This window comes from Leopardus geoffroyi, chromosome B1 (genome assembly GCF_018350155.1).
Source record: "Leopardus geoffroyi isolate Oge1 chromosome B1, O.geoffroyi_Oge1_pat1.0, whole genome shotgun sequence".
Classification (NCBI taxonomy): domain Eukaryota; kingdom Metazoa; phylum Chordata; class Mammalia; order Carnivora; family Felidae; genus Leopardus; species Leopardus geoffroyi.
Genome location: NC_059327.1, coordinates 126,008,110 through 126,034,121, shown reverse-complemented (window position 1 = coordinate 126,034,121; position 26,012 = coordinate 126,008,110). Strand labels below are relative to the sequence as shown.

General features: G+C 44.3%; 1 protein-coding gene across 2 annotated transcripts in view; it reads right to left on the bottom strand.

Annotated features, from left to right (window-relative positions):
* UNC5C (unc-5 netrin receptor C) overlaps positions 1 to 26,012 on the bottom strand; it is a 362,776-nt gene that overhangs the window by 8,369 nt on the left and 328,395 nt on the right. For both annotated transcript variants that reach the window (XM_045472350.1, XM_045472359.1), the window contains 3 exons: positions 22,541 to 22,774; positions 7,832 to 7,981; positions 5,442 to 5,606 (listed from right to left, as the gene is read on the bottom strand). In XM_045472350.1, coding sequence (XP_045328306.1) covers positions 5,442 to 5,606; positions 7,832 to 7,981; positions 22,541 to 22,774 — 549 coding nt within the window. The remainder of the gene's footprint in view (positions 1 to 5,441; positions 5,607 to 7,831; positions 7,982 to 22,540; positions 22,775 to 26,012) is intronic.

Genomic DNA, 26,012 nt, shown 5'->3' with positions numbered 1-26,012 from the left:
GAACTATTAAAGCAATAAAAGAAAATCCACTTAATCTACTTTAAATGTCATCTCTCTCTCCCTCTCTCTCTCTCTCTCAGAGCAGGTAACTCCTTGGTGTACATAATTAGTTGCTGGAGGATAAACCAGACACAGTTTCAGTCATCATGAAGTCTCTGGTGTCTTGCAGAGTGCTTGGCTCAGGGGGTCAGTGCCACCACTGTCCAGAGCCCCCCAAACTGCTCCTGCCCGGTGGGGATCACCGCTGTCTGTGTCCCAGTGTTCACTGACAGTACGTTCTGTATTCTGGGGCCAACTGCCAAGGCTCAGGGCTCGGCTTGTGCAATCCCACTGCACAGGGTCCATCCAGGGGCTGGGAGGGCACATGAGAGCAAAACTTTTTTTTTTTTGCCATAATACACACGATAGGGTTGGCCGCCATCACAGTATTTGGCCTCAAAACCCCAAAACTGACAAACAGAGACTGAGGATTCCATTTGCTCCTCTGTGCTCATTCCAGCACATACCAGTTAAAACACTGGTATGAATGAAACACATTAGCAACAAACGGGATTTGGGGTCCCCCAGTGAAGACACGACTTGTATTTGGGGTCCCCCAGTGAAGACACGACTTGTAGATCTTTCCCCACATCTGACAGAGTTCCTTCCAAGGGACCCTGAAGACAGAGGAATCCTGACCTCAAGGGCACAGGACTTAAACAAAGGAGAGCAGAAGAATGACCCAGGGGCAGGTGATGGTGTTTATCAATGCATTTGTGTTGGGGATTTCTGAACCAAAGGACTTCGACACTCATATTAGGCAAAAATGATGTATGTATGGGTTGGGAGGTGGAGGGGAAGAGAAATCACGTGGTATTTCCACAGCTTAGTGCCATCCCCCGTGCTGAGATCCTGCTTGCTTCCTATCTGGACAGTAACAACAGAGCCTAGAAGGAAATGCCGCATATCCCCAGATATGACTATCCCTTGCTGGCAGTGAAGATTAAATTTGCGCCTGAAGCAACAAGGAGTATGCTTTGTGTAGCTCAGACTTGCTTCCCCAGAGAGTATGCTTACTGTTGGCCACATCTCCTTACTGATTACCTGCGGTCTATGCCAAACTAATCTTCCCAAAGTGCCACGCTAATGTCTCTCCCTTTTCTCTCTTATTAAAAAGCCTTAAATGCTCCTCCTACCACGTGGAGTCCCGCAGTGAGGGATATCTGTGCCACCTGCCCCCTTGGGTGGTATGAGGTCTGAGGGGCGATGCCTGCATGGTACGGGTCCAGGCCTGACATGCAGTAGGGGCCCCATCCTCCTGTTCTCCCACCACTTCACAGTCCGACCCGGTCTCAGGTTGCCTGGACAGAACTCAAACTCTCCTCAGACTGGACCACTCACTCTTCCTAGTGCCTTTTTAAAGGATGGACCTCTGATAGTTCTGCCCTTTCCCTTACTCTTTGCTGGGCAAATCCCTCAAAGTCTGGACCCAAACACATGTTGGGGTGCCTCCCCTGAACAAACCCACCGAAAGTCACCAACCTGGGACCTCTTGCAGCACCTTTCCCGGTCCACACATCTGCTCTGGACATGTTGGCCATATTTATGTGTTATTTCTTTTGATTCCTTAAATTTCTTGGAGATGAGGGTATTTTTGTCATCCTCAGGATCCCCCTGGTACTCAGCACAGTGCCCTGCACACGGATGCTCCTCACTTCAAATTTGGTGAAATGAAAGAAAACATCTTTCCTCGTACAGAAAGGGGATAAAGGCCCATCCCACAGAGAGCCCGACAGAGGCCCAACCCACAGAGTAGTGTGTTATGCATCCTTCCAGGTAAATGTGGCTAATAATACGGCTCTTCTCACCGTTAAATCCTGAAGTAAAGGCCAGGTAAAGGCAGGCATGCTTCTCGGGAGGGTTTGTTCATATATTCTTGTTGTCAACCTTTTCCTGATGAGTAAAAACCGTTACCACTTCATGTGAGCCTTCCAAGTCTGAGTCACCAGCCCTGTCTGCTGTGCCTATTTATTTCTGCATGGATGAAATTAGTCCAATAGGGCACAATTTTTTTGTGTCTCTTACCAGATGGCTGACACCAGCCTTGGAGGTAAAAGAAAAATACACATCTATACTTCCATTTCCATTTCTTCTAGTAACTTCAGTTGTTATTAGTTCTTCCTTTACTTCCAGGTAAGAGTAGAGTTTACTCTTATGGAATGCTTATTACAATAATCGTTTATGATATTGGTACCATCTGTCTCTGATGTTATGATTCCCTTAGTTAGACATACGATTTTTCAACATTAGCCAAACAGCTGCTGTGGGTGACGGCACACATTTTCAGTACTGGGCGGTGGAAATAACGTTCCACTCCCATACTCTGACTCTTCTTCCTAAAGCCACTTAAAAAAAGAAAAAAAAAAAGATTTTCCTGGGGTGCCTGGCTGGCTCAGTCAGTTGAGCATCCGACTCTTGATTTCAGCCCAGGTCACAATCCCAGGGGTGTGGGATTGAGCCCCGTGTCGGGCTCCACACTGCGCACGGAGCCTGCTTGACATACTGTCTCTCCCTCTGCCCCCTCCCCCATTTGTGCCCTCACTTTCTTAAAACAAAACAAAACAACAGCAACTAGATTTTCCTAATGATTGTTTAAACGGGTTCTAGAAAACTGAAGAGTAAGTTCATGAGATGAGTACAGCAGATGTACACAAAGATTATTCTAGCAAATGTAGGAAATTATAACTCTTACTATTATCCGGAAATCTGTTAGTAAAACAATTGACTAATACTGCCTCCTCAAGTTCCACCTTTTTCAGGGTTGAAAGCGATGAACTAAAGCAAGGTATGAAAAACCAGCCTGGGAACATAAGCTATCTCCTTTACCCTGAGAACTAATATTTATTTATTTACTTATTGAGATTTATTTTCCATTCATTTCTTTTTACAGTGGCTGGCAGAGGTTTTATTTTATTATTTTGATAAAAAGGGAATCTAAAGTTTAACTTGATGACAGATGCCACAGCTTGCAAAGGCAGAGTTTACTCAAGAATTCAGTGATCCTAATAGCATCGGTGGGAGCAGTAATGGTGAACGTCAACTGAACATGTGCTGTAGGCCAAGTTCTGTTCAGTGCACTTACTACCATTCACTCGTTCCATTCTCACAACAGACCCAAAACTTCATGCTATTATTATATCCATTTACATAGGAGGAAACTGAGGCAAGAGGGGTTAAGTAATGGCCCATATCCCCATGGAACTGTCCATTTGGGAATTTCCTACCAGAGGTCTTTGCGTACAGCTACAACTAAATGGAAGCTCTGAAGAGCCTTTAAATTTCCCTCTCTTCTCTACACTACTTTTTCCTCTGGTGTTGATGGAAAGCTTCCCTGTTCTTACTCTGCCCATATCCCTCTTAAAAAAAAAAAAAAGAAAAGAAAAAGTAAAACCTTTAATTACTTACATTTGGGCATGCATTCATGCCCATACTTTTACTCTTTCACACATTTTCATTAAACCCCATCTCTGTGAGACTAAAGACTTTGTCTCTCCTTCAGGAATCTCTGGCCAAAGCACCCAGTGAAGAACAACTGTCTGGCTCTTGACATCACCATGGTCTATGTCAAGCACAGCCTGGTCTCCCTGGGGGGCAACAGGTCCTTCCTGACTAGAGAGGCCAAGGGCTATGGCTTTATAAATGACTGCTGGTGACTGCCTTGAGTGGTGGGTGGCTGGGGGGCGGGGGCAGCACATTCCTGGCAAGTCAGCTCATTCTTGGAAGATAGCACTTTGGAACTACAACCCCAGCCCACCTGCCAGCTAGCCGTGTGACCCTAGGAAGGAGCCCTGTGCGGGAGAAAGGCACCACAAATGGCGCCTTTTCTCTGTTTGGTTACGGTTTGTCAGTCACAGTGTACCCCTACTTGGAGCTTTTGATGAGGATAGGGGGCTCAGGGCTCTCCAGATCAATTGTTCAGAGCCGAGCCTTGCTCCTCAACATCAGTACCCAGCCCCACGCGTCTGTCCCCCTCTGTGGGCCGCATGCACCCGCATTCAAATGCTAACCACGGCGGTGGGACTCAGTGACCCAGAAGTAAAAGCAGCAGAGTGCCCCATAATACCCAAAGTCATCTGACTCCAGTCATTTCTGACCCTCCCTTGGTTAAATGCGCTTGTGCGTCACGCGCGGGCAAAGGCCTCCGAAGCCACAGAAGGGATGGCCTCTCTGAGCTGACCGCCACCAAGTTGCAAAAGAAATCACCTTTCCTCTACGTTGGCACGACAAGGAAAGTCCTTAAGTTGGGCTTACACTATGCAAAACTCTTTTCCCAGCGTGGGGCTGGCGGCCCTGGGGGAGGGGCGCGCCAACAGCTCTCTTTCACTGGCGGCCGTGCCTCGTCCAGCTTTTCATCAGGCCGCGAACGTTCGCACTGAACTGAAAGCAGGCATCAAAGGAGCAGACCTCCTCGCCCCCCTCCCAAATTCCGCGGCCTTTGTTGTCCCTGGAGCTGGGCGGTTATTGAACTCTGCAGACCCGCTGGGCCCGGAAAGTGAAAACACCCTCCGGGGCCAGCAGGGGTGGTGCTGTGTGCCTGGGAGATCGGGCCTGCGCACCGGAGGGCCGGGCGGTTGCCATGGCGCCCTGACACCGAGATCATTCCTTATGAATGTCACCGGGGTCTGTGACTAAAGTTGTTTATGAGTCAAAAGTCTCCCGAAACTACAGCAGGAAGTGATGGCCGAGGCCGGGCAGGCTGTGGGAAAGGAGGCTGGAGCATCCCGGAGCGGACGGGCTCCCCCCTCCTCGGTTTGCTATGGAAGACAGCCCTCAAATGCAACATGGAGCGCGCCACACGGCGCAGGGCCACATTTCATTCGTCACCGCGCGTGACACCGCGAGGGAGAAGCCGTCTTTTAAATCACAGGCCGTCCCGCTGTAGTTTTAAAAATACGACAGTCCTGCGCTTTGTGGTTCAGCAAGCAGCGCGGAGCTGGGCTCCTCGAGGCCCCAGGAAATGTTGCCTTCTGACCATTTGCCTGATTCCTTTTCCTTTGTTCCTCCAGGGTGCAGGGTTTCTACTGTTCAAAAGGAGGAAGGGGAGAGTATGGCGCTCCGAGGGGACGCTCTGGGAAAAGTTACTCCGTGTACACGCTGCTTAAATTAAACCTTACACTTGAAATTCAGATCTGTTGTAAAAAGTTAGAACACGATCCTTAAATGCATGTCACTAAATATAAGAGACTTCTTTCTCCAAAAGGATTTCCTATTATATTCTTTTATATCTCTGGCTCCCTGTGTTCATTAAAAATAGTATTCTATTAATAAATAGGACCTACAGGAAGCTTCTCAGGACTTCCCACATGGCCTATGCTGAGATACCTTTATCCTCCACACCCCCTCCCCCTCCCAAGGTCGTTCTTTCCCCTGACTTCAGAGGCAGCCAAGAAAGAGCTTCTTACCTCTGACACGGTGCAGTTTAGCTGGAAGATCTGCCCTTCTCCTTCCACCTGTCGCACGCAGAGTTTGCAAACCAGTTCCACTGTGTTCAGGCTGAATCTTTCCAAGGTGAAAGTGCAGTGGAGGTTTCTTTGAGACCCACTCCATATATGATAAAAAGGAATTTCCTAAAGGGTATACAAACGTTAACCACCAATGAGGGGCTAATACCAAAAGCGACTCTCAGACACTGCACGATCGAGTCCTTTTTTCAGGATTACAAGTGACCTTATTTCACCCTCACAACAGGCTTATGGGTAAGGACACTCCAACCCGCTTTTCAGATGAAAAAACTGAGGCCCAGAGATGTTAAATCTGCCACCCTCCATCCCACAGCTAGTAAGTGGCAGAGTTGAGATATGAACCCAGGGGTCAGCCTCCAGAATCCATTTACCTAACCAGTCTGCACTTCTGTCATTTACAAAAGAAGCCATTGTCAGTGATTTTTCAAAAGTTTAGCAATTCCCAAAATAAAACCTACACACTCCAGTCATTGCTCATTAAAAGGAATCCCTGCCGTGGTATTCTGGGGAAAAGCAAAGAAAGTCTAAAGGGTAAAGCACTGATCTAGTTCGCTTTCATGCCTATATGTCCCCTCTGCACAGGACAGGGGGGAAAGTCAGAACTCACTGCAAGTGGGAAACTGTGGGCTGCCGATTAGCTGCCACAGAAAATCCTTGGCCTAAAAAGCGTCAAGCCTCTAACAGACATAAATTTTCTAAAATTCTAGACCACCTTAAAGAGCCCATCCTAGAATCTTGTTCCCATAAAGGAAGTAAAAGGTTGATACGTTTAAAAAAAAAAAAAAGGTGGGGTGAAGTAGGGTGGGGGGAGAACAATGGTGATTAAGAACTAAGGCTCTGGAGCCAAATTCAGTACAAATGCGAACACTCTCCCCTTGCCTATTTGGTGACGTGGGGTAAGATAATCTTTCCGTGCCTCAGTTTCCTTATCTGTGAAAAGGTAAGCGAAAGAGTAGCCTAATCATAGACCTACTGGGGTTGAATGAGATAAACCAAAGTGCAGGAGTGTCTGGAAGATGTTACAAATTCAGCCAGTTCAAGGCTTAGCTTGAACTAATAGCAGATTATCATTATAATTAAAATAGTATTTTCCATTATGATTGCACAAAGGATACAGTTCATAAAAGGGAAATATTTCTGGGGTTTTACGGCAGTTGCAAAATAAGAGAGAGAAGAAAGCAAAGGAAGATATTTAAGGAGAAAGTCAAAAGCCTGATCCCTCTACCAAGTGCTGAGTTACACAGAAGGGTCTGGTATGCACTCCTTATGAAAGCCTCCGACTGTTCGCAAGCTAAGAAGTTTGTTTCCCACAGTTTATATTTAAGTACTAGATATATGAGACTAAGAATGAACTAGAAACCTTCCCTTCACTCTTAGTATGTTCACTGACTTGTATCAGGAAGTTGCACCCAGCTTTGCTGCAGTGCTGGGGTGTGGGATTGGATTTGTGTGCATGTTGACACTGATTCACAGATTATCCAAGTGTGCCTGCATCTCCTGGGACTGGGTATGAGGCTAGAGATTGCGTTGCACAGCCTCCTGGGAGCTCGGGCTCAGAGATGCGGGGGTAGGGGGGGCAATGAACAACCCTTGGAGAGGCCTCTGCTTTCCCCATGTATCCATGCAGTGAGATTTTGGACCAGTATTTTTATGCTATTATTTAATAAAATCCTGACCACATTTTATTTTCAGGTGCTATTTCCACTTCCAAATTGGTGTTCCTTCCAAGTTTTCAATGTAAACGTATTTTCCTAGCAAGGCTGAGGCTTCATTTGTGTCACATGTGATAACACGGTTCTTCTGTTTTTCCTTATGAAGGCATTTTTGAGGCTGTTCTGGTCAATTCGATGTTAGCATTTATTCTGAAAATGAATTGAAATGATGGACTTGGAAGTCCTTTTTACTAAAAATAAAACAATAACAGTACAATTATTTGAAGGAGAAATATGAAAAAAAATTCTTTCAAATATTCTATAATATTTTTCAAAAATCCTAAACTCGAAACCGTTTTAGAGAAACAACTACCGATGCAGGATTAATTTCAAGGAGAGGAATATCTGATTTCTAAATAACTTTAGACCTTTTTCCTTTTTTAAAAATGTTTACTTATGTATTTTTGAGAGATAGAGGGAGAGAGAGAGAGAGAGAATGAACCCCAAGCAGGCTTAGCACTGTCAGCACTGAGCCCAATGCGGGCTTGAACTCATGAACCATGAGGTCATGACATGAACCGAAACCAAGAGTCAGACAACCAACTGAGCCACCCAGGCACCCCTAGACTTCTTTCTTGGAGCTGTCTCCAGTCCTTTGGTTCAGCCTGGGAACCTTACCTGATATTTTGCCAGCAATTTGCTTTTCCAGAGGGAATGGGTGATATCGTGAATCGACAGGCGCAGGTTGTGGGTGCTGCCTTTAAAATGAAGAGCCTTAGGTTCTTCTAGGAGCTGTCCTCCCATCTGTCTCTCAAGCTGCAATACCTCCTACAATGACATGCCCAAAGTCAAAAGCAAATTACTGAATCGTATGCCTTCTGCTGGCCGGCCGTCTCATCAAATGCGTAATGTTTCCTCACCGGGCCGCCCCCACACCACAACCAACTGGTACAGACTCCCTCTTCTGCAGCCTGGAGACCCTCCAATTGAAGCCCCTGCCAGTTTGTATGTGACTGGATCCACCTGACCATCAACAATCTACATCATATGCTGTGAAGCAAATTCAGTACAGGCTGCATTTCCCAATGGACGAGTGGAAGATTTAATCAAATCCTGGAAAACAACAATCAGAGCCCCAAATGGGAAGAACTCCAAGTGAAAGAAAAAAAGAGGTAGGAATATAGATAAACAGTTGAAGTAAGTGGATTTGCAATGAACTTTTAGGGCAAAGGGCAACCCCCTAGAAAACAAACCCATGTCTTGGACCTGGTAAAACCAGCCAACAAGTAAAGACCTGGAATTCATTTTGGGCATTTTTTCGATTTTTTATAGTTTCTTTACGTACAGAAATAATAACATTTTTTGCTTAAAATTATCCATCGCACACTTCTTGATCATCAAAAATATATATACTCATTATATGTCCTATTAGAGGAAAATATACTAATACAAATTAGGAAAGTCCGTCAGCACCGAATATTGAGTTAAAGAGTTACTCAAAGTTGAAAAACAATGACCTCATCTTTCAAGAACCGCGGCTGATCAAAAAATTTGCTATGTAACTTTACTTATGCTATAAAGATGTAACATGAAGACAAATTCTAAATCTACTTCCATTCCTCAAACAAGCTAATGGGAGTTAACGAAGCATTTCCAAGTACAGCTGCAATTATCCAAACAGCAGCAAACCATAAGTTACCAATGAACAAAATATCCCGAGTCTCTGTGGTTGGAACCATCCTGTGTACTTTGCTTCTCTCACGCTTTAAAAGTTTTAGTGACACACATATGTAGGCAATTTGTGATCTTTCTTTCTTCCTTCCTTTCTTTCAGGGTTCAGGAAAATAATGGATTTTATAAAAATATAAATGCAAACCACTAACTTATTTTTTTGGTGACATTTCAGTTGAAAGCATGGGGTTCAAGAACACAGGCGCTCATTCAGGTCCTTCTACAAGCACCTATCAGGCACCTACCGGGGTACCGAGCACAGATGGGTCACAGTGGAAAATTGTGAGGATGGAAACCAGATTGCCCGGAAATACATCCACGTTGCATTTGTTGAATGAATTCTAACCCATGCACATGGAGCCCCATAAGTGCAGAGCTTACCAACATCATTGATTAACTGTAAATAGCTCATTTCTAGCTGCTTCTTAGTGGTTCTTAGCATCCATCATCTTTGAGCCAGGCCACTATTCTGAACAATGCAAGCTGCTGAAAGGTCCTCTAAGATGTAGGAAATACTAGGATCATGTGGAAAATGGTCTCAGACATGGGTTCCTCTAATTAGTGTTTAATGGAAGAGAAGAGGCAACAGCATGTTGACAGAGAGACGAGCATGGTCCAGCTGCTTCAGAATATTTACATTTAGAGTATTCCACCTTGCTGACTGATGAGTAGCTATTACTTGTGACAGGAGTCTGAGCAGTCGGCCAACTCTCAACCGGTCAAACTTCTACCAGGACACATATGTTGTGCCCTGGCTCTGCTGCACCCACAGCTCGGCGGGCTCCGAGGGTCCCCACTGAGCCACACCAACCTACCCAACCCAGCACTGCACACACGTTCCTCGTGGAACACTTCACCCTCCATTCCTCCACAAGAATCTGGCCATGTGGAAATGAAGACGAATGAGAAAAGTGAGGGTTAATTGCAGTTTCTTCTGCTTCGGCAGCAAGGCATAATGAGCTTATGTTGATCATGTTCGGTGTCTAGTTAGCATAATAGGGAAAGCTGATGTTCCCAGTGAACCTGGCACCTGACAAATTCTAAAGCTAAAATGATGTTTGTTTATAAGCCGTTAGAAGAAAAGAAACATAATTAGAAATCTTTGAGATTACAGTCATGCCAATCAATCAGTTCTAGCTTCTTTCCAGTACACCCTAATTACCTCATCAAGACGTCTAAAGAGCAATCGATAGTAATTATCTGATTACTATAGATCTTCATTATGTCCAAATTATCTCCCTGGGATGTCTAAAAGAAGATGCATTGTATTCTGGGAGGAAATTGTACCCAACAATGTATAATCCACACCCCATTCCTACAATCAACATAGATTGCCAGAGGATATGGAGAACATTATCAGTTTTCTTGGCGGGGAGGACCATTGAAAAAAACCTCAACTGCCTATTGGCCATGACCTTGGAGTCAAGAAATCTAATACCACATTTGAATGCAAAGTCTGGGTTGGAGTCAGCCCAAGAATAAGGCTCAGTCCTTGGTTTCTTTGGCCTTGACCTCAAAAGTCATGTTTAGCGTTCTCACTAGTGGGAAAAGACTGGGCTGGCTTGAGCCTTTCCCCCTCCTCCTCCTTCCTCTTCTTCTTCTTCTTTTTTGAGAGAAAGTACCAAGTAAAATGCCATTTTAAAGATAACAGAGCCAAAGAACACATCTCTACATTCTTAAGCTCTCTGATACAAACAAAGCTGCTGACCTCTCTGGGAGGAACCTAACTTTTTTGTCCTCTTTGATTAGGCATGAACCCTGGTGAAAGATAAACTACCCATCGCAATGTACTCATGCTTAAAGCAGAGGCCTCTCTGACAAGAGACCCCTGGCTCTTCACTGCTACCTCTGGGAGAAATTGGCCCTGGAATAAATGATTCAGTAAGGAATATCCTTACCAACCTTAAATTTAATGTTCCCTGAAACGTAGCAACTGATACCACACTCAGCATGTTTGACTTCAAGGAAACATAACAAAATAAAGGAGAAGACAAGAACCAAAGCACAAATTGAAAATATTAAAATGTGAATTAAAGATATTGTATTCAATAAATAAAACAAGTCTTTGGAAACTAAAATCATCTACAACTACATGAGTCAGAGATGACTTAACACATAGAGCAAATCCCATATACAGCTGACCCTTGAGCAACACAGGTTTGAACTTCAGGTGTTCTCTTACCGATTTTTGGGGGGACAAATGATGAACACTACTGTAAATGTATTTTCTCTTATGATTTTCTTAATAACATTTTCTTTTCTCTAGCTCACTTTATTGTAAGAATACAGTATGGAAAGCACATAACATACAAAATATGTGTTAATCGCCATTCATGTTACTGGTAAGGCTTCCAGGCAACAGTAGTTAACTTTTGGGGGAGTCAAAAGTTATATGCAGATTTTCAGTTGCACGGGGGTTGTTGCCCATTACTCTCATATTCAAGGGTCAACTACATAAATTTTGCATCAGAGGGAGAAGAAGCAAGCCCACTTGATACAATGGTCAGGCTTGTGTTCCTATTGTTAAGGTCTTAAGTGTTATAATTTCAGATGTATGACATAGCAGATCGCAGTTAAAAATATGCTGTAACTTGTATTTCAAAAAGCTTGATTTTCTGCATTCCTTCTGCATGAAATCATTTTGTTATATATATGATACACATAAGTAAGATGACATAAAAATAACAAATGTACGAATCAATAAGATATAGCTTTAGAGTTAAATGCTTTCCTCTCCTTAATCTTCCTGAGAGCATTCATTCAACATCAAACACACATGCCCTGCCGGGAAGCATGTCAGGCTCTGGGGCACACAGATGAGCCAGTCCCCGACCCTGCCCTATACCACTCACGGCGGGGAGACTGCTATGTAATTGTGTAACCCTAACGGCTGTTGCTTAGCTCTAAGACAGCTTCCAGACTGGATCACAGGTTAGGGTATTTGGATCACAGGTTGCCTTTGGATCACAGGTTAGGGTATTTCACCCACCTTAAAAGAGAGCAAGAACAAAATATGTTTAAGGTCAAAAGATTTAGTTAGACTTAAGAAAAATACAGTGACCTTGGAAAGAAATGCCATACTAGGAATTAGGATCATCTAGGCTCTTTGCTCTCAGAGATCTAAATGTCATCTTCTTTTGCAAAGGTCGTCCCCCCCTCTTAGCAGCATCCCACCTCGGGGCCTTATTTTGGCCCTGGGTGACCACCTGTTGCTTTAATGAGCTTGCTCTGCTTCTAAGAGAAGAGGTCACTTTCTGACTTCTTTGTCACTTCTGTCTCCACCCTGCAACTTGAAAAGACTCTCAGGAGTCAGTTATTGGCAGAGGTGTCTCTAGCCCATCTCTCTGTGGGAACACACGCAAGACCCCAGTCGTAAAGGCACCAGGAGCAGGCCCCTGTGCGTATGAGTCCGTGCCCACCGGGATCTGAGCAGTCCTGCAGGATGGCTGCTTCCTCAGCTCCGTGGCTGCCCAGCGCAGGCTCTTCAGTGGCCCTGAGTGAGGGCTCTATTGATTCAGGAGGCCCGTGAGGGATCGCTAGAAAGGCAGGGACACGAGATTCCACAGTAGAAACAAGCGGCTAGCACAATAACCAATTAAACCAAGACATTATCCATGCCAAGCTATTAGCCTGGGCCACTTAAGAGCCACAATAAATCTAAGCTGTTTTAAAGGCCTGTGTGTACGTACAAAGGGAGCACCTCTGGCCTGTACCCAGAGCTCTCCCAGGCTCTTAGCCTGGAGGATCGGCTCTCATGAAGGCCTCACTGGGCAAGGGGAGTGGAAGGAGCCTTACAGCTCCCACACTCTGGTTTTCCTAACCCCAGAATTTTTTGTGCGGCATTATTGCTGGGGTTAGACCACATCTGCCTCCAGGCCACTTGAATGTCAGTCTCTCAAGGAGCTCACAGGAGAGCCCCCAGGCGACAGAGCTGCTGGCACTGGAGATACTTGAAGCACTTGTTTAAGAATGTGAGAAGTCTCTGCCCGAGGGGACTTTTTGCCAGGAACTGTGTGCAGTGCTGGGGCCCTGGCTCTGCGCCCCACACTCTGTGCTCACCCTCCTCTCACTCAGAAACCTGCCTCTTCTCTCCCCAAGGCTCCCAACCATCCATACCCCCTCCTTTGTTGGAGACACTTGTTTTAGCTTCCAGTTCCTCAAGAAGTGCCATTAGCCATTAGCTCCCCCACCCCTCTCTGTTTTCCCACCTTGCCCTCCTGGCCCTCCTTTCCTTTTCTTATTAGAAATCTTATCAGCTAGAGAAAGGAGGAAGCAAGTGATTAAACTCGAAGCTCCTATAATGCATTAACATTTCTTCTGGAAGAAAGAAGGTTGGAAGGAGGTTAAATCAAGGCTTTGTTTTATGTTGTCTGGTTTTGTTCTCTGTATTGTGGGGCTGTGATTTGTCTGTGCACTCTTTACTCTTGGAAACAGAAAGCCTTGGATTGGCTGTGCTTAGTGCTGCCAAGGAAGCCCGGGGACAGCGGCGCTGGGAACCCGAGCACGTGAGCCTTCTACTTCCCAGGTTTTCAGCCCTGGTTGTCCGTGCCACTCTGCAGACAGGGACCTGCACTCCATGTTCTGTCCCCAGCACCCGACCAAGCACTGGAGACTGTGTTGTGCAGTTCAAGACCCGTGCCCCGCCTTCACCAGGTTTGCATCGCGTGGGCCAGGGGTCTCGGGGCCCAAACCCAGCAGACCTGCAGCCTGCCCATGCGCTAAACCTCAGAAGACCAACCCTCCAGGGTCGTGCTGGCTTGTGTTTGAGGAAAAAAATCACATCTCCGTTCAGACTTCGTGGAACCTGCCTTGCTCCTGTTAATTCTTGAATTCCTTGTGAAGACCTGCCCTTGTCATCGGGGATGAGAAATTCCTCTTTTTGCTACTGAGGCTTTCTCCACGGTCGCCCCCACAGCTGTGGGCCTGCGTGCTTCCCAGGCAGAGGCCACAGAGAGCGGCTGTCCTTCTCTGCCGTGCCCTGCCAGCTTTTCGGCCAAGCTGCTCTCTGTTCCCACGTGCTGACTGCTCCTCTGGCCTGCGGGCCTCTGGCTGCGGAGCCCAGTGGGGCACATCCAAGTGTCAGCCACCTCTCCCAGCTGCTCGGGTCACCACCGCCTCACTTTGCCACCTATTCTTCCTGCGCTCACACCAGGGTGCTGCGCTCCCCCCACTGAGTTTGTCTGCCGAACTTCATCCCTCATAATAACGAGGCTGGACTCCCATGACCATGTGCAAACATTTCCCGTCAAGTCACTTGGTTTCCAGGGCTCTGCTTGCCGCTCCCGCAGCTGCCGCTGCCACGAACGCTTGGTCTGAGCTGCCGCTTCCAGCCTACCCGGTCAGGGCACCTTGTGACACTTTTAAAGCAAAATGCCAGAGTGTGGCACTCGAGGAAGTGATGGTGTCCCTTGTCCACCTCTGGGCGTACTTCTAAGGAAAAGGTGATCTCTCACATCTCCGTAATTAGCAATAGAACTTTTTAGGTTGTTCTAGAGCCTCTGAAGTCATCTTGTATTCCTTTGCACCACTGAACATGTTATTCTTTGATTTCTACATTAGTTCCTATTTTTGCAGTAAGAAATTACCATAAACCCAAATGACTCTAAACAACACACATTTATTACTTTACAGTTGTGTAGATCCAAAGTCTGACCACCAGACCCACTGAGCTAAAAAGTCAAGGTGTTGGTAAGGCTGCCTTCCTTTTTGGAAGCTCTAGGGGAGAATTTGCTTTTTTGTCTTTTCTGCCTTCCAGAGATTGACTACATTCTTTGGCTCAGGATCCTCTTCCTCCATCTTCAAAGTCACCACTGGCACATTTCTCTGGTCTCTCCTTCATGGTTATAGCTCCCTTCAACTGTAGCTGAGAGAAGTTTTCCACTTAAAAAAAATTTTTTTTTTTTTAAATATTTTATTTATTGGAGCACCTGGGTGTCTCAGTCGGTTAAGCATCTTACTTGGGCTCAGGTCATGATCTCACGGTTGGTGGGTCCAAGTCCCATGTCAAGCTCTGTGCTGACAACTCAGAGCTTGGAGCCTGCTTCACATTCTGTGTGAATTCTGTGTGAATTCTGCCCCTCCCTTGTTCATGCTCCGTCTCTCTCTCTCTCTCTCTCTCTCTCTCTCAATAATAAATAAACCATTTAAAAAATTTTTAATGGTTTATTATTTTTTGAGGGAGAGAGAGCACGAGTGGGGGAGGGGCAGAGAGATGGAAACAAAAGATCCTAAGCAGGCTCTGTGCTGACAGCGGCAAGCTCAGCGGGGCTCAAACTCACAAACCTAACTCACAAATCTTGAGATCATGACCTGAGTCGAAGTCGGACACTCAACTGACTGAGCCATTCATTCAGGTGCCCCCTAAAGTTCCCCACTTTTAAGCACCATGTAATTAGATTAGACCCACCCAGAAAATCCAGGATAATCTCTTCATCTTGAAGTTCATACCCTTAATCATATTTGTGAAGTCCCTTTAGCCATGTAAGGTAACATATTTATAGGTTCTGAATATTGTGTACAGGTATCTTTGGGGGCCTTTATACTGCCTATAATGACTTTTATCTTCTCTCTCTCTTCTTTCTCTTTCTCAAAAAATAAATTCAATGTGGCAGGTCATTTCCAAAATATATGATAGGGCCAGGGCCCAGTCTCATGAGAAGGTAATTAAGATTCAGTAAATTTAGATTCACCCAAAAGATCCCTGTCCCTAGGGCTGACCAAATAGCTTGATGACAAACCTGAAACTCACCCCACAATTACATCATGATTAGATTTAATATCTTCACTGAGCCATTATCTTTAAAATACCGTTATATCCAGATGCCCATCTAGGGATAATGAACATCATCAAATATCTGTTTTGTGCTAGGAAATTTAATAACTTTGATCTCCTTGAATCTTGTAAAGGTGCGTGATGTACAGCAAATGACTGTTAAAGAGGTCGAGTTCAATGACCAGAGCCACAGACCTGAGGAAGGGCAGAACCAAGAGGCTTAGCCAGCCTCACCCAAGTTTCCCTACCGCACCACATTTCCTTCCATACAGAAGGAAAGAAAGAAAGAAAAAAAAAGAAAGAAAAAAGGAAAAACACATTTGTAACCTTATTACATTTTCTGGTATTATCTAATACTTGTGTTACATGTACAAATATATTAATTTAATTGCATAGGCCAGCATCCTTAAAGTATAAACATGGGTCATGTTAGTTTTGAGGTTGAGGGAACCGAAAGAAAAGAGAAGGCTAATGGGGCCAATTCAACAGAGGGCCAGCCTTCATAAGCCCAGAAGAGACAGGCTTGAGGTGTTCTGGGTTGTGTGGGGTCACAGCTGCAGTGAAGGGGGCATCAGAAGGACAGTGGAAGGCACCAGGTTCCAGGATGAAAACAAAAGCTTTTCCAGGATAGTGTCTCCAACTGCAGCCCAAGATACTGAGTATCGATCGCATAGCCCTCGACTAGATTTCCTACTTCTTTTCATTATCAGTATTTCTTTCATTTTCTCTTCTTTTCCACATAATATGAGAGTTCACAGAGTTTCTATACTAGACCGCAGCCTGAATTGGGGTATGTGAAAGCTGAAGAAATCCCAAGAGTCTATGCCAAATGACTACATGAAGCGAGCGGCTTATGTTAATTTACATATTTGGTCAGAAATTCATTTGTCAAATACATTTGTCAGAAATTCCAGAAGCATCATATGTGGCCCATAATGTATACAAATAACTCTTCTTTTAGGTTCTGAATCTCAGGGTTTAGTATAAATCTCTCAGAAATTGTATTTTCAGAATTGTAATTCAGGACAGTGGGACAGAAATGACTTATTTCCACATAGTTGTGGACTTCTCTGTGTTTTAAAACTTACCCAAATATCATCTTGTTCTCTATTATTTTCTGGTCTTTTAAGAAAAAAATTTTTAATGTTTATTTATATTTGAGAAAGAGAGAGAGTGCAAATGGGGGAGGGGCAGAAAGAGAGGGAGACACAGAATCTGAAGCAGCTCTAGGCTCTGAGCTGTCAGCACAGAGCCTGACATGGGGCTCGAACCCACAAACTGTGAGATCATGACCTGAGCCAGAATCAGATGCTTAACAGACTAAGCCACCCAGGAGCCCCTAATTTCTGGTCTTTTGATATGAGGATTTAAGTCTTTGTAAATAATGGGAGGAAAACACCAATATCATTACTTTAATCACATGAAGAGGAGGGAAACAAAAACTGATCTGTGGCCCAACTCAATCTTTACAATAGACAGGACCTCTCTGTGTGGGCACAGAATTGCCTCTAAGCCATTTTCACAGTTCATAGCATCTTTGTCTCTCTACATGAATTCAACCTGCACATTGCTCTCCCTGTTCCTTTGAGCACTTGCACGGGAGAAAAATCCACCTGAAAGGTACATGAAAGAACGCCCTGTCTCCCAGCAGCCTTGACTTTTACTCTGGCACTCACCTTTAGCATCCTGATTCTCAGCAATGCTTCTGAATTGTTAAACACAGCTTTTAAGCTTCAGGTGACCATTTCTGCTGTGGGCTTAACAAAACTCAGGGAAATTGTCACCAAGGCTACCGAACTCAAAGAGCTAGGTGGGGACATGAAAGGATGCATCAGGGTTGCTTGAGACTGACTGATGTGGTGGTCTCCTTTTTTTTTTTTTTTTTGCTCCCCATCCACATAGACAGTATAAGCACATATGATAAAAGAGTGGGAACGAATATTCTAGATGTGTTCACTTCCAGACATCCAGCTACAGTTTTCTCTAATAGCTCTCCAGACTGTAGAGTTCTGAACCCCTGAGAATGTCCTCTGCTGAGCTCCCTCTCTGACCCAGTCCAACATTCTGGGAGGGCTTCTGCCGTTCAGGAGAAATCCCCAGCACACAGTGGTAGCTATAAGAAAATATCAAGTCTGGGGAGACCCACTTTCGGGCACCATTTGCTGCGCTGGAGATGGACGGGGGTAGAGGAGTTGGATTAAAGCACAAGCAAGGAAGCAGAGCTCCTTTTCATCAGAACCCAGATGGGATAAAGAGAGGTTGAAATAAAAGGTTTGAAGAGGAAAGGACAGGAGCTAAAGGAGTGTCCCTTGAGTGGTGCAGTAGGAGTCGGGTCACTGCAAAGGACGGAGGGGTTGCCATATAATCAGGGACTTGGAGAGAGCAGGGAAGACCTGGGAGAAGCGCTATGTGAAAAGTGGTGAGTCAAGAAGGGATAAATGAAAGGAGTGTGGACAAGAAGAAAGGGAAAGCTTAGGGCAGCCATCTTGAGAGTAGCAGAGACTCAAGCAGAAATCTATCATTTTCAGAGCAACTCAACAACCTGGAGGGAGAACGGGAGGGCTTGTTCAGGGGCAGTCATCTTTAGCTGTGGAATCAGAAAAATCTACTGTAGCTCCAGTTGGCAAGAGATTTAGAGTGGAGGTGAGTTTCCTGGAGATCTGGGTAAGAACAGAGGAGGGTCTGTGAACCAGGCCACCAGAGGAGTTTGAGGGAGGTCTTCCTTAAGAATCAAAGGTGGCCTGCATGCCCTTTGTGTTCGAGAGATGGAAGGTCAGATATTGTGGTCAGAAACATGGAGCTTCGCAGGTGGGGATCTTGGCAGGTGGAGATGTTAATGAGGGTAAAATCCACAGCATGCCTAAACCGGCGGACAGATAATGTGGGATGATGTCAAGGTTACCAGCATAACTTTGGGCAAAAAACTGTGATTAGTGGTGACTTTGAATCTGAGAGATTGATAGGAATAAAATGAGTGGGCAGAAAGACCATGAGGCAGGTACTGCTAGGCTGGAGATAGGTACCAGGAGATTGGGGGCTAAGGAACTGAAATAGGTCATGAGTAACAGAGTAACAGAATGAGAATAGCAGTAGAAAAAGTCAACCCAGCGAGCAGAACAATGCCCCAGAAGTGATCATGGGGTAGGAGAAGTACTGGAACTCTTCCTTTATGCCTTGTGGTTACTTAGAGGGTGTGGTCTTCACCATGGAGATTATGAGGGATGCCATGTGACGGGGAAGATCCAGTTGCCCTTAATGTGAGTAGGTGAACGAAGAGTGGAGAGGATGATTCAAAGGGTGTAGGAGAGTTTGTTCTTAAGAGGATTAAAGTTCCAAAAAGATCCATGGAAGTGTTTAGGATAATAGTTCTTAATCTTGGCCGCACAACAGAATAACCCAGGGAGTGTTGAAAAAAAAACCCCAATACCCAGACCAACTAGATCAGAGCCTTTGGGTTGGGACCCCAGAGCGAGTCTTTTTTTTTTTTTTTTTTTTTTAAGTTTATTTCGAGAGAGAGAGCGAGCACTGGAGGGGCAGAGAGAGAGGGAGAGTATCCCAAGCAGGCTCTGCACTGCCAGGATGGAGCCTGATGTGGGGCTCACAAATCATGAGATCATAACCTGAGCCTAAATCAAGAGTTGGACGCTTAGCCAACTGAACCACCAGGCACCCCCGGAGCAAGTCTTTTTTTAAAGCTCCCCAACTGATTCCTATATATGTGGGATGCAGAACTACTGACTTAGGAAGGGTGTGAGCGGGGAGCGGGTGGGCCAGCAGCAGGAGGAGGTGTTTGGAAAGGGCGATGCAGAAGAGAGTATTTATGGGCAATGATGGTTACAGAAGCAGGGAGAGAGCAGAGACTGCTGGGGAACACCAGTAGGCAGGGTGCCAAGAAGGCAAAATTCAGGTAACAAAGGGCCTTTCTGAAAATGAGCCCCAAGGTTCCAATTCAAGCGTGGGTGTTAGGCAGTGTTGCTGGGACTGAACTAATTGTCTCTTCAGTATGTTGGATAGACCCTTTACCTATAACTAGGATTTTGGTATTTCTGCATTATTAAAAGGCCATGAGGTGCAAGAAAGCCTTATCCATTATTCATATTTGTTTCAGGCTAAGTGCTGGATCCCCAGCTACTGAGAATTCATAAATGTCTATTTGGAAAGCACTGACCATGATTCAAACTGCTCTTGGGTTGTTTTTACTGCTTAATCCTGTTTGTCAATCTTTTTCAGTGTTGACCATTTGCATCTCTTTCCACTAATTAAAACAATTAAAATAGTTTTACTGAATTATTACTTTTTTGGCATGGATTTGCATGTTTCTGTTGGGAAGAAAGGTCAAGAAAGGTCCTAAGTATAAGAACTATGTGTATGAATATAAAATATGTATCAAACATTTCAAATATGATGTAGATCTTCTATGGTATGCTTTTTACAATGGTTTTTCCGAGAATTGTTACAAGACATGCCTTAATCAGATCCCATGGCTCCCTACAAATACAGTTTTCCCTGTGAAAGAATTTAAGCCTAGGATGATTTCCACCCTGACAGTGCGTCAGAAGTATCACATCTGCAAGGAATATAAAAGAACCATAAGTTTCACACTACAGCTGCATGTTCACATCATTTATTCAGCATCAGAAACTCCTACAAGGTCAGCCATCAAAAACATCCTGTGTCTCATCCCCTCCATGGACCCAACCTGCAACACTCAGGTTTCATGACCCAGAACTACTTTCTGGATGGAAACTCCAGAAGAAAATACTTTGAAATTTCAACAACAACAAAAATTCTTCCCCTGTTTTTTTTTCCTTGACACATTTTCTCCCACTTCTCCTTTTCCTCCCCTGAGTGCTCATCCTTCAATAGCTCCTCTGCTGGCTTCCCTTCCTCACCCCTGGCAATGGCAGGGCTCCCCTTGGTCTCTGTTTTCTAGGGTGTGGCTCCTCCAACAACCCACATTAGGGGCGAAGCCTAGACTGCAGCCCCCTGCTCAGGTGTGAAGCCTGCTCTCTCCACTCAACAGCTGTGTGACCTAGAGCAAATCGCTTAATTTTTCTGTGCCCTCAATTGAACATCCGAAAAAATGGGGTTAATGGTATCATACAGGGTTGTTGTGAAGATTAAATGAGTTAATAAACATTTACAACCATGCCCAGCACATAGGAAGTTGTCAGAAATGCGTGTTCTTTTTAACAATGTCGTTTAACGTATCTCTCTGCTCTCCCTTGATAGTCTCCCTGATCACAGGGATGACAAATATGAGTACTGTAGAGTTGGTTCCTGAGTCTCTACTTCAGGATCTGCTCTCTGTCCAGAGAGTCACACACACATTTCTAACTGTCCCTTGGGCATCTTTGTCCTGATGTCTAATTCATACCTCTAGCTCAATATTCCAAAAGTAAAGTCACCAGAGCCACACCCCAAAGCTACTTCCCCCATAGGTGTGTTACTATTACTGAGAGGCAGACTGGATCTTCTCCATTCATTGCTGGTCCATTCATTGCTGGTCACCATTCATTGCTGGTCAAGTAACAGGAGTTACTTGAACAGGACCTTCCACACCTATTCCCCTCTCCTCACTCTTCTGCTATCAGCCCAGATCTACCGTGCTTTTCTTCTTGGCTCTATCTTTCTGCTGATGTCAGACTAATATTTCTTTTTTTTTTTTTAAGTTTTATTTATCTATTTTGAGAGAGAGAGTGAGAGAGGGACAGTGGGGGAAGGACGGGGAGAGACAGAGAATCGCTAGTAGGCTCCACACTGTCATCACAAAGCCTGACTTGGGGCTCGATCTCATGGTTGGTGAGATCATGACTAGAGTGGAAATCAAGAGTTAGATGCTAAATGGACTGAGCCGTCCAGGTGACCCTTCGCACTAATATTTCTAACATATATTTCTGATCATGTCTTTTGTTGGTTTCAATCTCTCCACTTCCTCTCCAATAACTCAGGACACTGAATCGCAACTCCTCTCTCTGGAAGTTGAAGTCCATCTCAATAAAACTCTTACCTGTCATTTGAGGCTTACTGGAAATAATATGCTAGTATGGGATCTGTATTTACTGTCCTGTGTTTCTTCGTGCTGTTCCCTTCACCTAGAAAGTTTGTATTTTTTCCCACTATGCTGGTGAAACCCTACCTTTCATTTGGGCCCAATTCAAATGTTAGCTCCTTGTCAGATCTCCTCAAAATAATATAATCCCCTCCCCCCTCCTGAACTCCCACAGAACCTGCATTCATCTATAGCATTTATCAGACTCAGACTTGTCTCCCAGTCCTTGGCAGACTTCTTTTATGCCTCCTTCCAGATCATAACTTCTTCAAAGGCACTTACGATATCCTTTAAAGCTTCAAATGGGATAAAATGAATTGCAATAATAGCACCAGGAATTAAGCTCATTTATTCTGCAAAGCAGCAGCCTGTTGTCAAATGCTAACCCTCTTTCTCACAGTCCTCATAAAAAGAATGGGAAAGCATATAAATGAAGTGGCACACAAGAGGAACATACAGTGTGAGCAATTACGCCAATTCCTTTTATAGGAAGCACACAGCTGAGATAAACATGGAAGCAGATTATTTACCATCCACGTCTCGTTGCCAAATTCTCCTACTTCTTCTAAATTTTTCATTAAAGGAAATCAAGGAAGGTAAACAAAAGTAGCCCTTGGGAGGAATCAGCACAATGGAAAACCACTCATTTGTCAGCATGGCCTCAGAGAAATGTTTATTTTTTTTTTTAAACTGCATCTTTTGGGGCCGGATACTTGTGTCTGCGTACTGAGGTGCACAAACAGGTACACATGGTCTCTGGGTGGGTGCTGCCACACCAAACCTTGGCTTCAGTGCGAGGGGAAAGAAGGAGGGTCATTCAGGAGCTATTTACCTTCAGGGCATCCTGGGTGTCATCCAGACAGTAGACTCGAACACTGTACTCCAGAGACGAGCAGCAGAGTGGTCCAAAGATGGCCAGCTTCAGGCGCTTTGCGGCAGCTTTGGTGGTGGACTGCCCCACCAGGGCGTAGGTGCTTAGGTTCTCTGTGAGGAGGTGGCAAGCCTCTGTATCCAGCTGAATGTAGCAGGGGGTAGTGAAGTTTTCCTCCCCAACCACAACCACATCCTGCAGGACAAGAAGGAAGGAGCTGTGGTTGAGCTACTGTGGGTTCTGCTGGCCGCCATGATGGTGGCCAGTATGGCAGATAGAACAGGACCTCTTCTGCTAAGGTTTGCTCATCCTTTTCTCGTTTTTTTTTTTTGTTTTTTTTTTTTGTTTCTTTTTTTTGGGGGGGGGGAGTTGTTTTTGTCACTCTCAGGCTTTAATGTAGCTCTTTTTCCATTCTAATCATTCTCTCCCTTACATCCCCTTGCCTTCATACTGCCAATATTCTTTATTTCGTTGGCCCTCTAGTTAGCATTTTTGATCTGAGAATCTACCTCACTGGAATCAACATAAAATTCCAAAAGAAATCCATTAGTTATCCTCCTCATTTCAGTGTACCTGAGTTTATTACTTATGTCTGAGAATTTAATGTTTTATTTATTTATTTATTTATTGAGAATGTAATGTTTTAATCTCTAAGTTTCTTATTGTTTCCAAAAGTACTGTTTTATTTCAATGTCATTATAGTGTAATAGGTTTTCCCCCCAAAATCTAGGGGTTTGAAAAGATTTAGAGAGATTAAAGAATTACACATTACCATTCTACTGTGTTCTTCCAAACTCACCCACCAGTTACTTTTCAAAAAGATACACTGCTTTTCCTCAATAACCTGGGCTACTGGACTCCACGGAAAGTACAACGTAGTAAACTCGATGCCTTTAAGACACATCTCTCTGGTTAAAGAGCCTATCCTTTTAGTTTTTGAAAATATTTAGCAAGAAGTAAAAATAAATACAAGTGACGAATATTGTTAAAACAGTTACTAACTCAACCAAGTTTTGATTTATCCGAATGACTCAGGCCACGGAAGAAATCATCTGAAAGACCAAGTGTAGGACTCATAACCTAAGGGTCACAATTCCGCATGCCTCCCAGGGCAGCCAGCTATTAGGAATAAGTGCGGCAGGTAAGGCAGAAGACAGTAGGGAGTGGAGGAGATTCTGGTAAAGCAGAGCACAAGTCTGTCTAAAGAGCTCAGTTCCCACTTGTTTCAGCTCATCACAGCTATGCAGGAATGTAGGCCCAGTGAGAAAACAGCCTGGAATCTTTCAAGAGACTCTGGAAGTTCAAAGTTTTACGTGAAATTTTCCAACTTTTAATTAATTCACATTTAAAAGAAAACTTCATATGAGTGAGATTAAAATACATATGTGGGCATGATTCTGCCTCTGCACTAGGCTACTTAATGTTCACAGAGGCAGGAACTGTATCTGCTTTGATTCCCACTATAGCTCAGTGGGCCTGGCTCATGGTGAGCAAATGGGTTTTTGTCCAAAAAATGAATGGCTGTGTCATCATAAATTGAGTCTCAACGATATGAAAGAAGTAGCCGCCTGGGGTGGTTGTTTATTAGTTAGATCTTACAACATCAACTGAGCTATAGTAGGAGTTGGGCTGAATACCATTCATGAAATTATTTCTTCAACTGAACCTGTACTCCAAGATGAAACTTACACTGAACTGGCAAAGAGAGAAATTCAGCACCTTCAGGTTTATTTTAGCCCCGAAAGGACACATGGAAAGAAGTGCTTCCCCCCGCCGCCCTCCCAGCAAGGTGAGGGTAAGCCTCAAATATCATCCAATGAGCATGTTACAGAAAGCCTCCAGTAAGATACAGTCAGGAATAAAGATGCTCCACGTCCCTGCCACAGGCATAAGAGTGTATTCTTTTTTTTTTAAACATAATTTATTGTCAAATTGGTTTCCATACAACACCCAGTGCTCATCCCAACAAGTGCCCTCCTCCTTGCCCATCATCCACTTTCCCCTCTCCCCCCCCCCCATCTACCCTTGGTTTGTTTATAGTCCTTAAGAGTCTCTTATGGTTTGCCTCCCTCCGTCTCTGTAACTTTTTTCCCCCTCCCTCTCCTCCTCCCCCTCCCCCATGGTCTTCTGTTACGTTTCTCAAGATCCACATATGAGTGAAAACATATGGTATCTGTCTTGCTCTGCCTGGCTTGTTTCACTTAGCATAATACTCTCCAGTTCCATCTACATTGCTACAAAAGGCCAGATTTTATTCTTTCTCATTGCCAAGTAGTATTCCATTGTGTATATAAACCACAATTTCTTTATCCATTCATCAGTTGATGGACATTTAGGCTCTTTCCATAATTTGGCTATTGTTGAAAGTGCTGCCATAAACATTGGGGTACATGTGCCCCTATGCATCAGCACTCCTGTATCCCTTGGGGAGATTCCTAGTAGTGCTATTGCTGGGTCATAGGGTAGTTCTATTTTTAATTTTTTGAGGAGCCTCCACACTGTTTTCCAGAGCGGCTGCACCAGTTTGCATTCCCACCAAGAGTGCAAGAGGGTTCCTGTTTCTCCACAACCTCACCAGTGTAAGAGTCTATTCTTAAGCATAGCCCTCTTTTACTCTTCTTGTCTCTTCATTTCATTTTATTGTTCTTGCTACTGTTATCATTACTCAAGTCCATAAATAGACATCGTATTAGGGCATTAAACAGAGAATTGTGCACACAATTTAGGATCACTGGAGATTAAGACGTTGGGATGTTTTTGAGATAAATCATTTCAAGCTTAAATGGAATTGAGGTTAAATCTGGTTAAGTCTGGTCATAACTCAACATAAAGTTTACCCCTAGACTTCAGTCCTGGACTTTCAGCCCTCTGGTAAGGAGTGATCCCATCATGTGGCCAAGGGAACATGTCCACAGAAAGGAAATTAGAATAATCCCTGGGATACCCTTCTAACTCAAACACTACTTTTCCCTAAAATACTGAAGGCTTGAATCTGAATCTTCGCATAAATTTTTTTCTGAAAATTTCTTTCCTAAAAGAAAAATACCATAAGTAATCACAATGTATCTAATACTTATGGATTGGATATTTTGTAATGGTGACACAAAATACAGTGGTAGCTTTCAAAACTATTAGACATTTTTTGATATATTCCTGAAATATGCTTTCTCAAGAATACTCTAAAATGTGATTTTTAATATGGCTATTTTCCACTTAAACAACAGGTACTGTCTTTCCAAGGGATAATATGAAAACATGCAAGCTTTTTTTTTTTTTTTAAGGTATTATGTATAAAGTGGTCATGGTAAATATAACAAATTCATTTGCATGTAACTTCAAGTGCTGATGGAAGGGTTCTGCTGAAAAGAACAGGATCTGTTTAAGGCACTGTCCTTAACAGGTTATGATGGCAACAGACACACATAGCCAAGAT